Here is a 13,125-nt window from a genome sequence, read left to right on the forward strand (position 1 = left end):
TGCCGTATGACCAAAGGTTATGCCTGTGTGTTTGTCTGCTTCTCCACGAAGGCTATACATTTAGAGGCTGTAAGCGACCTCTCGTCTGAAGCTTTCTTGGCTTCATTTGCTCGATTTTCTGCAAGACGGGGCTTGCCCTCACAAATTTATTCGGACAACGGTACCAATTTTACTGGTGCCGATGCAATTCTACGTAAAGAGTTCAAGAAATTCCTCGACACTATTCCCCAAGAAACTCGTGCCGCTTATGGTGTTCAAGGTCTTAAATGGAATTTTATTCCGCCTGGGGCCCCACATATGGGAGGCCTTTGGGAGGCCGGTGTGAAAAGCTGTAAGAAACACCTCAGAAGATTAGGGACCAGTGCACGATTTACATTTGAAGAATTTTCCACAATTTTAGCTCGTATTGAAGCTTGTTTAAACTCGCGTCCACTTTCATCCATGTCAAATAACTCCTCTGATATCTTGGCTTTGACTCCAGGTCATTTTCTTTGTGGACGTCCGCTCATAATGTTTCCTGAAAGAAATTCGGAATTTGTCGATTTGTCTTATATTAACCGATGGGAAAAACTTAAATGCCTTCAACAACAATTTTGTCGTAGATGGAAAGACGAATATCTCAAAGAACTTCATCAACGATATAAATGGCAATCGCCACAAGAGAACGTCCAGGTAAATGATCTAGTCGTAGTTCAAAACGAAATTCTTCCTCCCACTGAATGGCGCCTTGGTCGTGTAATACAAGTACACCCCGGTGTTGATAGAAGAGTAAGGGTGGCGACGCTCAAAACCCAATACGGGGACATTAGACGCCCAGTGGTAAAACTTTCTGTTTTGCCCTTTAAATAACAACATCATATTTTGTATCATTAAAATTTTTTATATTATAATATGCCAATCAGTATGTTTGAAAAATTACAAAAGCTTTATTAATACTCTGTTTTTCAAATTTGTTTTTGGGCGCCTCACGCCGTTAACAAATTTCATTTTTTTTAATTTCAAACCATAATCATAATTTTTTAAAAATTGAATGCTTTAAAATTTCTTTGGCGACTTACGCCAAGGGGGGGCAGTAATGTTAACGTACCCTTAAACAAAATCCCCGACGAAACAATATTTGGCATCACCAAATATTGTTTCGTCGTGTTTTTTGTGGCGGGCAGTTGGCTGCCCTTCCTCCCTTTTTGTCCGCCATTATTCAGTCATCACTGACATTCATTTTTTTTCATTCTTTCTATAACTTTCTTTGGCGCAAGTTCGAATCCTTTTTTTTCTTTTTATATTAAAAAAGTAAAAATTAATTAATACTCAACTAATCTAAAAGGTTCAATAAATATTATATATTTTCATATAACACAAAAAAGAAGTGTTTTTTTTTATTAAATAATAAAGAACAAAACCCAGTTAACTAAAGACAAAAAACGAACAATTAAAAAAGAAATACACAATATCCACCAACCACCATAGTCAATCGAACGACGCCGCAAACAACAGCAGCAGCAGCATTATAATAAGGGCACAAGTAAGTCTCTAGTTTCGAGTGTATAATCACCGAAACAGGGCCACTTCCCATACAAAATGTGCGGGGTCCTTTAATGTGTTCCTAAGTTAAATTTTAAAAAAAGCTGATGAATTGGGCAAAATTGGTTTTGGTCGACACATTCTCCCGTTTCATTACCCGTTACCAGTGTGCTTTAGATTATAATTTCATCTTAAAAGCCAAGTAACATGAAGTCAAGTCCAACTTAAGACAGTTGAATGATTTTAAACCCCAAATATTGAAGTTGCTTATATCTTGACATCAGCGTCACCTTCCGGTTCCATTTATAAAAAAAAAATTGTCTCGAATGAACCTTATCACACACACAAAAATCTATACAGTCTTTCAAATCAGATCTGTCAAGTCGTTCGTTTAAAATATGCAATTTTCTTAAGATTTGACAACAGCGCAACCTACCGGGTCCAATTATGAAACAAAAAATGTGTCCAATGAACCTTATCACATACACAAAATTTCACAAGTCGATCGTTCAAAATATGCAATTTTCCTATAACTTAACAACAGCGCCACCTACTGGGTCCAATTATTAAACAAAATCTGTCTCGAATGAACCTTATCATTCGAGATGTGCTAGCGATCGGAAGTATTTCTCTGTGCTCTCTCTTTTTTAACCAATTTACACAATCTAACCTTGTTTTGTTTGCAAAATATAATCAGAAAGAACATGTAAAGGCATCAGACGAATTTCTGCCGAATCCGATATGACTGGCATTAGTTTATTCTGTTTAATTGAAATCTTTTTTTGTTAATTTTGTGATTTGCTGAAGTTTAATAAACCATACATTACTTACATAGCTACATACCCATAAAACATCCGTTGAAATTGAACTTAAAGCTTTACATACACATAAACAATGAATAGAGGAAACACCACAAAACTAACGAAAATGTCAAACTCTCCACGTCCATTATCATCAACATCAATGTCGTCATCGTCACCTGCATCACAAATAATAACTCGATCCGGGACGGCGAAAAATGCAAAAGACTCTCCAAAGTCATCGACAACAAAAACACATGACGTAACTGAAGATCCTGCTAAAATAAAATCTCAGGGTGTCTCACTTTCTGAACAGTTGAGAATGATGGAAGAAAATTTAGCAACAAGAATCACTGCCATCGAAGAAAAAATGAAGATGATTGAAGATATGGACTTCAATATTAACCAACTGAATGATCGCGTCACCGCATTAGAAACACTTTTCGACAGGTGCGACTGTTTGGAGGTGGAAGTAAATAAGATTAATACGACAACACCAAACAAAAATAATCAAAACAATTTACTTCCAAATGACACGGTTAACACTGAAATCGAAAGTTTAAAGGCACAGATTGAAGCTATAAACGTCAAACATTTAGCAACAGACGCCATTCTAATCGGAATACCGACACTACTAGAAGAAGACTTTAAAATCACCTTTAACACCATGTGTCACAAATTGGATTATCAGCCACCAAAATTGTGTAGAATCTTTCGCGCAAGCCATAGAGAAGATTCCATTATAATCGTTAAATTTTTCACCGCACACGACAAAAACACAACACTAAAAGCGTTTGCTGATTTTCGTAAAAAAAATTCGCGACATTTAATGCTTAGTGATATTGGCGAGGAATCGAACACTCCAATTTATTTCCACGAAAGCCTAACCAAAAACAACCGAGCTATACTACGTCAAGCAATTCATCTAAGGCGAAAGCACGATCTTTTTTCTGTGTTTACCGCAAATGGATTTGTTTACATTAAATTAACTAGTAACGAAGAACCTTTAACAGTTAACACCGTGGATGCAATCAATTCAATTGTCAACAATCGTAAACAAAAAAATAATAGGGTGCTTTCATAATTGCATGGTTGCTTTGTTTACATGCGGTCATTTGCGATCAGACTTATGTCAGAAAAACTATTTGCGCATGTATTTTACTTTGAATTTATGAACACTTTTTCTGATTTGCGTCATTTGTCAAATTTTTTAAGTTGCAATTCAGCCTCTTCTCTAAAATAACAATATATTATCTTAATTCCATCCTTTAAGAAAAAATAAAATGCACGACTGGGTCGCACGAACTTGCTCTTAGAGTTAAAGTTGCTTAAATTTTTAAGACTTTTTATATAGAAATTTGGAAAAAAAAATAAAATTCGTTTTTTTTTTTAAATTAAATAAAATCTGAAATCAAATTGCCCTCCAAAACAAGTATGCAGTTTTGATTGATATATTAACATGCATTTTTAGAAAAAAAATTTTCAAAATCGTTAGAGCCGTTTTTTAAAAAACTAATTTTTTATAAATAATTTTTTAGAAAAAAAGTTCTAAAATAAAATTTGTATGCCATTTTGTAGAAATCTTTAATCAGCATCTAAAAACAAAATTTCAAAAAAATTCAATGTCCCGTTTTCGAAAATTTGATTTTTCAAAAAAAAATTTTCAAAATTTTTTTAAAAATCCAAAAATTATTTTTTTCAAAATTTTATTTTTGGTTTATATTTAAATTATATAAATGCTTCTTCACAAAAAGTTTCGTTGAAATCGAATAAGTGGTTTCGGAGATAATCCGATTTGAAAAAAACGGTTCTATGGCAGGTACCGTTAATAATGATTTTCAAAAAAAAAAATTTTCATTAAAAGGTAGACCTTAGCTTAAAACTAACGTTTGAATTTTTTAAACAAAATCGTTGGAGCCGTTTTCGAGATATTTCAATTTTAATAAAATCGGTATATGACAAGTACCGTTAATTTTGGTCCAAAAAAATTAATTCCAAAAACCCCTCTGGAGAGTCGACAAATAACGCTACATACCAAGTTTGACATTAATCGGTCCATCCGTTTAGGCTGTAGGTCATAAACAAAAAATACCAAGACTGGAAACTCGGCGGTCAACTGACGTTAGCCTACAAGCTGCAAGGTGTGGTGAATGTCGTGAACCTATCGTTGTGTTCGTGTCAAATGTGTGGTAAATGTCGTGAATCTATAAATGTGTGCGTGTTAACGTCATTTACCAACGTGGTGGTTTTCACATATATTCACAGACAGCACTGTACACAAAAGGGTTTCGGGGGGAAAGACGTACGAAAATTTCCAGTCTTGGTATTTTTTGTTTATGCTGTAGGTCCTTATACAGACAGACAGACTGACAGACAGACTGACAGACTGACAGACAGACAGACAGACGGACTTCCGGGACCCACTTTTTTGGCATTCTCTACCATCGTAATGTCTTGGAAAAATGTTATCTCAACTTTTTTTTTTTGTACGAATGCATAACTTGATATATAGTACCTATATCGCAAGTAAAAACTTTTTTTTAAACATTTCTGTCAATATTTACAAATTTATTATTTCCAAGAAATTCGCGGCTATTTTTGTTATTTTGACTTGAACTTTGAATTTCCAATTAATATTTTGACAGAATTGAGAAACAAAGAAAAGCTGTATCATCTTTTACGTCATGTTTCTTCTTTCTTTAAGTCTAAATTCATTGCGCATGAGAATTTTTTCATTTGCACATTTGCGCTGCAAATATTTGCGTTTTGCATTTATGAACATCTGACATTTGTCATTTGCAGTGATGAAAGCTTTGCATTCGTCAGACTTGCGCAACCATGCATTTATGAAAGCGCCCATAATCATCACGAAGAAGAGCAAAAGAAAAACAACAACTATGAAACTACAAGAAATTGCAATGATGAACAACAAACTTTACCAATCTGCAATGAAGAGCAACCAGAGCCGCCGCACTGTTGTCCAAAATGACTTATCTCGTTGCAAAAATCATAACTTTTGAACGGATTGAGGTAGCGGTACAGTTTTTTTTTTAATTTGAAGGAAATTTCCAGGGCTGTTACACCAATGAATTTCAAGAAAATTGTTTTACAGGGTGTTTAGGAATCATCGGCCGAAAACCGATTTTCTTAAAAAAAAAAATATTTAAATTAAAATTGGTATGCCATTTTGTAGAAATCACTAATTCACATCAAAAAAAAGTTCAGATTACACTTTTCCATGATATTACGATTATAGAGCATGCCAAAAAAGTTGGTCCCGGAAGTCCGTCTGTCTGTCTGTCTGTATAAGGATCTACAGCCTAAACGGATGGACCGATTGACTTCAAATTTGGTATGTAGCATTTTTTGGAGACCCTCCAGAGGGGTTTTTGGAATTAATTTTTTTGGGCCAAAAATAACGGTACTTGTCATACACCAATTTCAGTAAAGCTGTAATTGCTCAAAAACGGCTACAACGATTTTGTTTAAAAAATTCAAATGTAAGTTTGAAAACAAGGTCTATCTTCTAATGAAAAAAATTTTTTTGGAAAATCATTATTAACGGTACCTGCCATAGAACGGTTTTTTTTAAATCCGATATTCTCCGAAACGGCTTATTCGATTTCAACGAAACTTTTTTTGAAGAAGCACTTATATAACTCAAATATAAGCCAAAAATAAAATTTCAAAAAAAATAATTTTTGGATTTTTAAAAAAATTTTGAAATTTTTTTTTGAAAAATAAAATTTTCGAAAACGGGACATTGTATTTTTTTGAAATTTTGTTTTTAGATGTGGATTAGTGATTTCTACAAAATGGCATACCAATTTTAATTTAAACATTTTTTTTAAAGAAAATCTGTTCCTTCTGCCTTCATTTTTTTTTCAAAGTACAAAATCTCGGCAGTGCGCAAGCATGCGCAGCTAAATATTTTTATTTTGGATCAACAATTGATTGGTACACATACCCTATTCGGCTTAATGCATGGAACCGAATGGATTTTTTACGGTACCTGCCATAAAACCGTTTTTTTTTCAAATCCGATATTCTCCGAAACGGCTTATTCGATTTCAACGAAACTTTTTGTGAAGAAGCACTTATATAACTCAAATATAAGCCAAAAATAAAATTTAAAAAAAAATAAATTTTGGATTTTTAAAAAAATTTTGAAATTTTTTTTTGAAAAATAAAATTTTCGAAAACGGGACATTGTATTTTTTTGAAATTTTGTTTTTAAATGTGGATTAGTGATTTCTACAAAATGGCATACCAATTTTAATTTAAACTTTTTTTTTAAAGAAAATCTATTTTTGGCCGATGATTCCGAAACACCCTGTGAAATAATTTTATTGAAATTTATTGGTATAACAGCCCTAGAAATGTCCTTCAAATAAAAAAAAAAATTGTACCGCTAACTCAATCCGTTCAAAAGTTATGATTTTTGCAACGAGATAAGTCATTTTGGACAACCGTGCGCCGTCGGAACAAAATTAGTACTTTTATATTTTTTTATTTTACTTATTTAATTTATTTCTTTTGCTAGTTTTTATTTTATTAACTTCTCGTTCTAAAATCATTTCATTATTTTTCTTTTTTCAAATCATTATTATAGATTCCTTTTGTTTTTTTAACTACAGCTCTTGTTATGGATGGGAAATATTTTCAACATTTTTTTTCAGGAAATTAATTCTTTTACAGTGTGGTTGTCTGGACTTAAAGGGGCGATTATTTTTGTTCAACTGCTATGAGTGCAGTTAATAACGGTGGAGTTTCTCAGGTCGGCAGTAATACAAATTTGAACAATACTAATACAATGTTGAATATTTTTCGAAAAAGATACAGTGGATTATCTATTTGTCACATAAATGCTCAAAGCTTACAAAAACACCTAGATGAATTCAAAAGTACTTTCAATGATTCAGCAATGGACATTATCTGCGTGTCGGAAACATGGTTGAATGAACAAGTGGACAGTAGTATTTTATGCACAGGTAGCTATAGGGTGTTTCGGTCTGATCCTGTGATTTCCAGGGGAGGAGGTGTAGCCATTTTCATAAAAAAATGTTTAAAAAGTAAGATTATTGAAACAGCTGATAGAAATGATGGCATGCAGTCTCTATTCATAGAGGTTCCATTTAAAACTGACAAATGTCTGGTTGGCGTAATATACAAACCACCCAGCATAACGGACTCAAGTTCTATTTCGGATGTCTTAGAAGAAGTTTCAACTAATTATAATCATATTATTATTGCTGGGGACTTAAACATTGACCTTCTCGATAATCAAAATTCTAGGGTTAAAACTTTTAATGATAATCTGTTATCTCTTAGCCTTTTTCCTATTAACACTGAAAACCCAACTCATTTTACATCTTCTGGTTCTACTTTATTTGATGTGTTTTTAGTCAACAAAATAGATTATGTTAACTTCTATGGGCAACCAGGAACTTCGGTTTTTCTAAGCACGACCTAATTGTCACTTTTTACAATGTAAATCTTGATTCAAAACCAGCAACTAAAATTATCTCATTTAGAGATTTTCAGTCTATTGATATGCAGTCTTTAATAAGTACCTACAGTACCTTGCCATATTATTAGGCCCAAGCGAAAAAAATAAAATTTTTCGGTTCAGTTTTTGCTCAGTTTTTAAAGTTTTTGTCGAAATATCTTGAATTTTTTTGCTCTCATTTACTTGCACATATTATGTAGATTCGGATTGACTTGAACAAAGTTTAAAAATTCTTACTTTTTGATAAAAATAACGTACAAAAGGGGATAAGCTCCAAAATACGTACCCTATGCAATTCACGCCCGGATAATTACCAGACCGGTCCAATACTTAATTTCTTGTACCGAGGAATAGAGTGACATTTTTAACTTTATGGGAAGGATCACAACTTGCATAAATATAGAAGACCTGATCGCCTGGAAAGTAAAAAATGTTCTTAGATTTGGGGTAGTTTTTTTCTTTTTTATAAGACTAGACGAGCACAGCTATTCAAAGTACATTATTCCAATAAAAAAACATCCTCTGGTCATTATTGGCTGTTGTACTATCGCAGGGAAAGGATGAGGTTCTTTTTATATTGTGGAAAACGCCATAACTCCAGACCAATACAAAAAGGAGCTTGGGAACGTTTTGATTCTACGATTTCGGAATAGGCTCGAGGCTCGAAGCTTCTATATTTATTCAAGATTGGGTCCTTGCCATAAAGTTAAGAATGTCACGTTATTCCTCGGTACAAGAAATTAAGTATTGGACCGGTCTGGTAATTATCCGGGCGTGAATTCCACAGGGTACGTTTTTTGGAGCTTACCCCTTTTGTACGTTATTTTTATCAAAAAGTAAGAATTTTTAAACTTTGTTCAAGTCAATCCGAATCTACATAATATGTGCAAGTAAATGAGAGCAAAAAAATTCAAGATATTTCGACAAAAACTTTAAAAACTGAGCAAAAACTGAACCGAAAAATTGTATTTTTTTCGCTTGGGCCTAATAATATGGCAAGGTACTGTAGTATCTATACCTATAACTTGGAAAATATCTACCAATTTCCTGACGTCGATGAGCAAGTTACCTATTTCACTGAGACTGTGAACAATCTTTTTGAAACTTTCGTACCCATAAAAACTATCCGAATAAAAAACCCTGAATTAGGGTGGTACACTAACGATATCCAACAACAAATTGTGAAAAGAAACTCTCCGTATAGACGTTGGAAAAGGTTCAGACTACCACAGTTGTTTTTAAATTATAAAACCCTTAGAAATGCTGTAAATGTTGAAACACAAAAATCCAAACGAAAATTTTTTGCTTCCAAATTCCACAAATTATCGTCAAAACAACTGTGGAAAAATATCAAATCTCTTGGTATATCGAAGCAACAAAATAATGCTGAAGATGAATGCGATGTGAATGAGCTTAACAAACAGTTCGTGAGTTCTGCGACTAATATAAATGCTGGTGCCGTGGTTGACAGAAACTATATTAGAAGTGATGAGTTTTTCAATTGCTATATTACCTTTCATTTCGAAAGCATTTGAAAAGCTCGTCAGTCGATAGATTATGACATTTTTAGAAACTGTTGAGAAGTACTAAAAATGATAAAATAACAAGTGGCAGCCTTGCCACCAACAAAACGTCAATAAAAAGAAAAACGTCAAAAGCGAACGAAACGTCATTGTATTATAAAAACGTTGTTTGGAAGAAGTCGTGCTTTTTTTCTTTAAAATAAAATTTCCTTTGCTAATTAAAACTTTAGTCTTTTTTTTTTTTGTAAAGCTTTGCATTTTTAACATTGGCATCCCTTGCGGGGAACCTGATTCCTCCGCGTTAAATATTCATTTATCCAATTTAAAAGTGTTCTTCTGATAACAATGGCACTGGCCAAAGAAGAATCAATTGCTAAATTGATTTGTAACTTCTCTTCAAATTTTCAAAAGGTAGGCAAAGCCAAGCAAACTAAAGGCTACCTCATTGGTAGGAGAAAACTTCTAGAAGACTGTTGGATTAAGTTCAATGATGCTCACGACAGTCTTTCATTAATTGAGGCAACAGAAGATAATGAAAAAGATCTTCAAAGGCTTCTCTCTGAGGAGCGTTTTGCCAACATTGAATCAGCTTACTGTGAAGCTTTAGGTGAACTCAACGACGTCATCGAAGAGCTTTCTACTACTGCAAATGATACGATATCTCATTCAACACCGACTCGTCTTGTGGTAAGCGGGAACAACAACATCAAATCAATTTTGCCCCCGCTTCAGCTTCCAACTTTCGACGGTTCATTTGATGAGTGGTTGAATTTCAAAGACATGTTCACCAGCTGCGTCATTAATGAAAAAACACTGTCCAACGTTCAACGACTACATTTCCTCAATTCTAGCCTTCGGGGAGGTGCAGCGGCGGTGTTAAAAAATATTCGTATTAGTGAAGACAACTTCCAAACCGCTTGGGATATTTTACAAAATCGCTATGACAACAAACGCAAACTTGTTAAACAGTATCTGCGCGATATTGTTAACCTTCCAACTATGTCTAACGAATCATCCGTGTTGTTACGTCGTATTCTTGATGGAATCACTGAAGCCGTTCGCGCTCTACAGCGACTAAGACGTCCAACAGAAAATTGGGATGATTGGTTGATTCTGCATGTCTTTGAAAAATTGGACCCTCTCACCATAAGAGAATGGGAAAGCTCACTTCAGAGCCCGAATTCCATTCCCACTTACGTGCAGCTGGAAAAGTTTTTGGAAAACCGTCTTCAAGGACTTGATGCAATGGTCGCTTGCTCGGGGTCAGGTGGACAAGTACCTGATACTTCAGCCTCATTCTCTCGAGCAAATCCAAAGACACCTAATCAAAAACAAACTTCAACTCAACCAGCCCACAGCCATCAAGCAAATTCCAACCGATGCCCAAAATTATTTGCAAAGCATGTGCTAATGTTCTGTCCTGATTTCAGAAAGCAAACGGCAACACAAAGGCTGACATTCGTGATGAAAGAAAGATTGTGTAAGAATTGTTTAAAAGCTAATCACGTACAACAACAATGTACATCAGAGTTTACCTGTTTACGATGTCATCAAAAGCATCACACAATGTTACACGATAGCATTCAGTCTCAAGAACCCAACATCAGCACAAACCATATGCAAACAAACAACACCTATTCTGGCGACGAAGAATCACTGGTAAAATTACAACCGGTTCTGTTGGCGGCAGCTCAAATCGGAGTAAGATCTGCTACTGGACATTATCTAAAACTTCGAGCTCTGTTAGACAGCGGCTCTCAAGCGTCTTTTATCAGTGAGTATGCAGTGCAACAACTTCATCTTCGGCGAACGCGGCTCCTTGTGCCGGTGACTGGGGTTGGAGGGTCGAGTGTTGTTAAGTCAACAGGTTTGGTGGATATCTCTGTGAGCTCTCTCAGAGAAACAGGTTTTGAAATAAACTGCAGAGCACTAATTTTGCCTCGTTTGGGTCGTCTCATGCCAACTCTGCGTATTGACACCAAACCTTTTGGTGAATTTTTGGACCTTGATCTGGCTGATCCAAATTTTCATGAGCCAGGCTCTATAGATGTCATATTGGGAGCTGACCTTTATGGCTCTCTATTACACGGTGAAATTATACAATCATCATCTGCTGGTGCTCCTGTAGCACAACGTACCCATTTAGGATGGGTTATCTACGGACGCTTGCCCGAATCTACAACTAGAGAGTTGTCAACGAGTTTTTGTGCATTTTCGCAGGCTGAGCTCGCTTATTTAGTTCAGTGTATGTGGAAATTTATCAAAAACGAGGATGTGGAATCTTCTTCCAAGATGACACAAGATGAACTCTACTGCGAAGAAACGGTGCAACGGACCAGCTCTGGACGATACATCGTCAAGTACCCGTTTAAGGATTCCATCGATCTTGAAAGTTTGGCGAACTCTCAAGGAGACGCTCAAAAGCTTTTTCATCACCAATTATATCGCCTAAATCGCAATCCAAAATTGAAAAAAATGCATCAAGATTTTATGTCAGAATATATTGAACTCGGGCACATGGAACCTGTGAACGAAGAAGTGTCTCCAGAAGTGTTGTCCAGCTCGACAACAAAAATGAGAGTGGTTTTCAATGCCGCTAGGAAGTACAAATCAGGTAAATCACTTAATGATTGTCTCCATGTAGGTCCTAAACTGCAGAGTGACCTGTCAGCAATAATTTTGAAATGGCGGACGCATCGAATTGGATTTATGGCAGACATTGAAAAGTGCTACAGGCAAATACTTGTCCACCGAGACGATGACGATATGCAGCGCATAATTTGGACAGATAAAGCGGGATTACCAGTTACGTACAGATTACTTACGGTCACCTATGGTTTAAACTGCTCCCCGTATGTCACAATTAAGGCTCTCCATACCCTGGCCGATGATGAAGAAGCTGACTTTCCTCAAGCTGCAAAGGTATTACGGGAATCATTTTACATGGATGACTGTCTTCATGGAACTGATTCAGTTGAGACTGCTCAACAACTACAAACAGAGCTACAGCAGTTGCTGCAACGAGGAGGTTTCATGTTAAGAAAATGGAACTCAAATTCTGACGAGTTTCTACAAGGTATTAACATGACTGAGAAGTTAAGTGACAGTTGCTGCGAACTAAATTTGGATCGAGAAACAAAAGCGCTTGGTATTTATTGGTTTTGTCAGAGTGATTGCATAGGCTATAAGGTGAACGTCACCAAAGTTTCATCAGCAATCACAAAACGTCAGCAACTGTCCGATGTTGCCAAAATTTATGACCCAACTTGTCTTCTGGCTCCAGTAGTAATTACTGGAAAAATAACCTGTCAACAACTTTGGCTGTGTGGTATATCTTGGGACGATCCACTTCCAGAGCCGCACCAGAAAAACTGGGCTAAATTTCGTGAAGAGCTTCCGCTGATTGATCACATCAAAGTTCCCAGATGGGTTTTCTCGTCACCAAACGCACTAAGTTGCCAACTACATGTCTTTTCGGATGCGTCTACCTCCGCTTATGCCGCTGTTGCCTACCTACGAGTTCAAACCTTTGACGGTGACATTAAGGTTTCGATCCTCATGGCCAAAACTAAAGTGGCGCCTTTGAAGAAAATTACTGTTCCATGTTTGGAACTCAATGGAGCACTTCTTGCCTCAAAATTGGCATTCAAAGTTCTCGAAACACTGCCACTGACGTCAATAACTCTTTACTGCTGGTCTGACTCGAAGATGGATAATCGACTGCCGTGTCGCAGTTCATAAGTTCATCCGCAAATGTGTGACCTGTATTCGC

At 35.7% G+C, this 13,125-nt stretch overlaps 3 protein-coding genes across 3 annotated transcripts in view; all 3 read left to right on the forward strand.

Annotated features, from left to right (window-relative positions):
* LOC129907272 (focal adhesion kinase 1-like) overlaps positions 1 to 13,125 on the forward strand; it is a 237,538-nt gene that overhangs the window by 22,041 nt on the left and 202,372 nt on the right. The gene's annotated exons all lie outside the window — the stretch shown is intronic.
* On the forward strand, positions 7 to 1,548 carry LOC129907242 (uncharacterized). The gene is made up of 2 exons (XM_055983355.1): positions 7 to 768; positions 1,468 to 1,548. Exons 1-2 carry the CDS (start codon positions 7 to 9, stop codon positions 1,546 to 1,548), a joined length of 843 nt encoding a protein of 280 aa, XP_055839330.1.
* LOC129907249 (uncharacterized) lies at positions 9,699 to 13,094 on the forward strand. Its single transcript, XM_055983367.1, has one exon. It carries the CDS (start codon positions 9,699 to 9,701, stop codon positions 13,092 to 13,094), a length of 3,396 nt encoding a protein of 1,131 aa, XP_055839342.1.

Source organism: Episyrphus balteatus, chromosome 1 (genome assembly GCF_945859705.1).
Source record: "Episyrphus balteatus chromosome 1, idEpiBalt1.1, whole genome shotgun sequence".
NCBI classification, from domain to species: Eukaryota; Metazoa; Arthropoda; class Insecta; order Diptera; family Syrphidae; genus Episyrphus; species Episyrphus balteatus.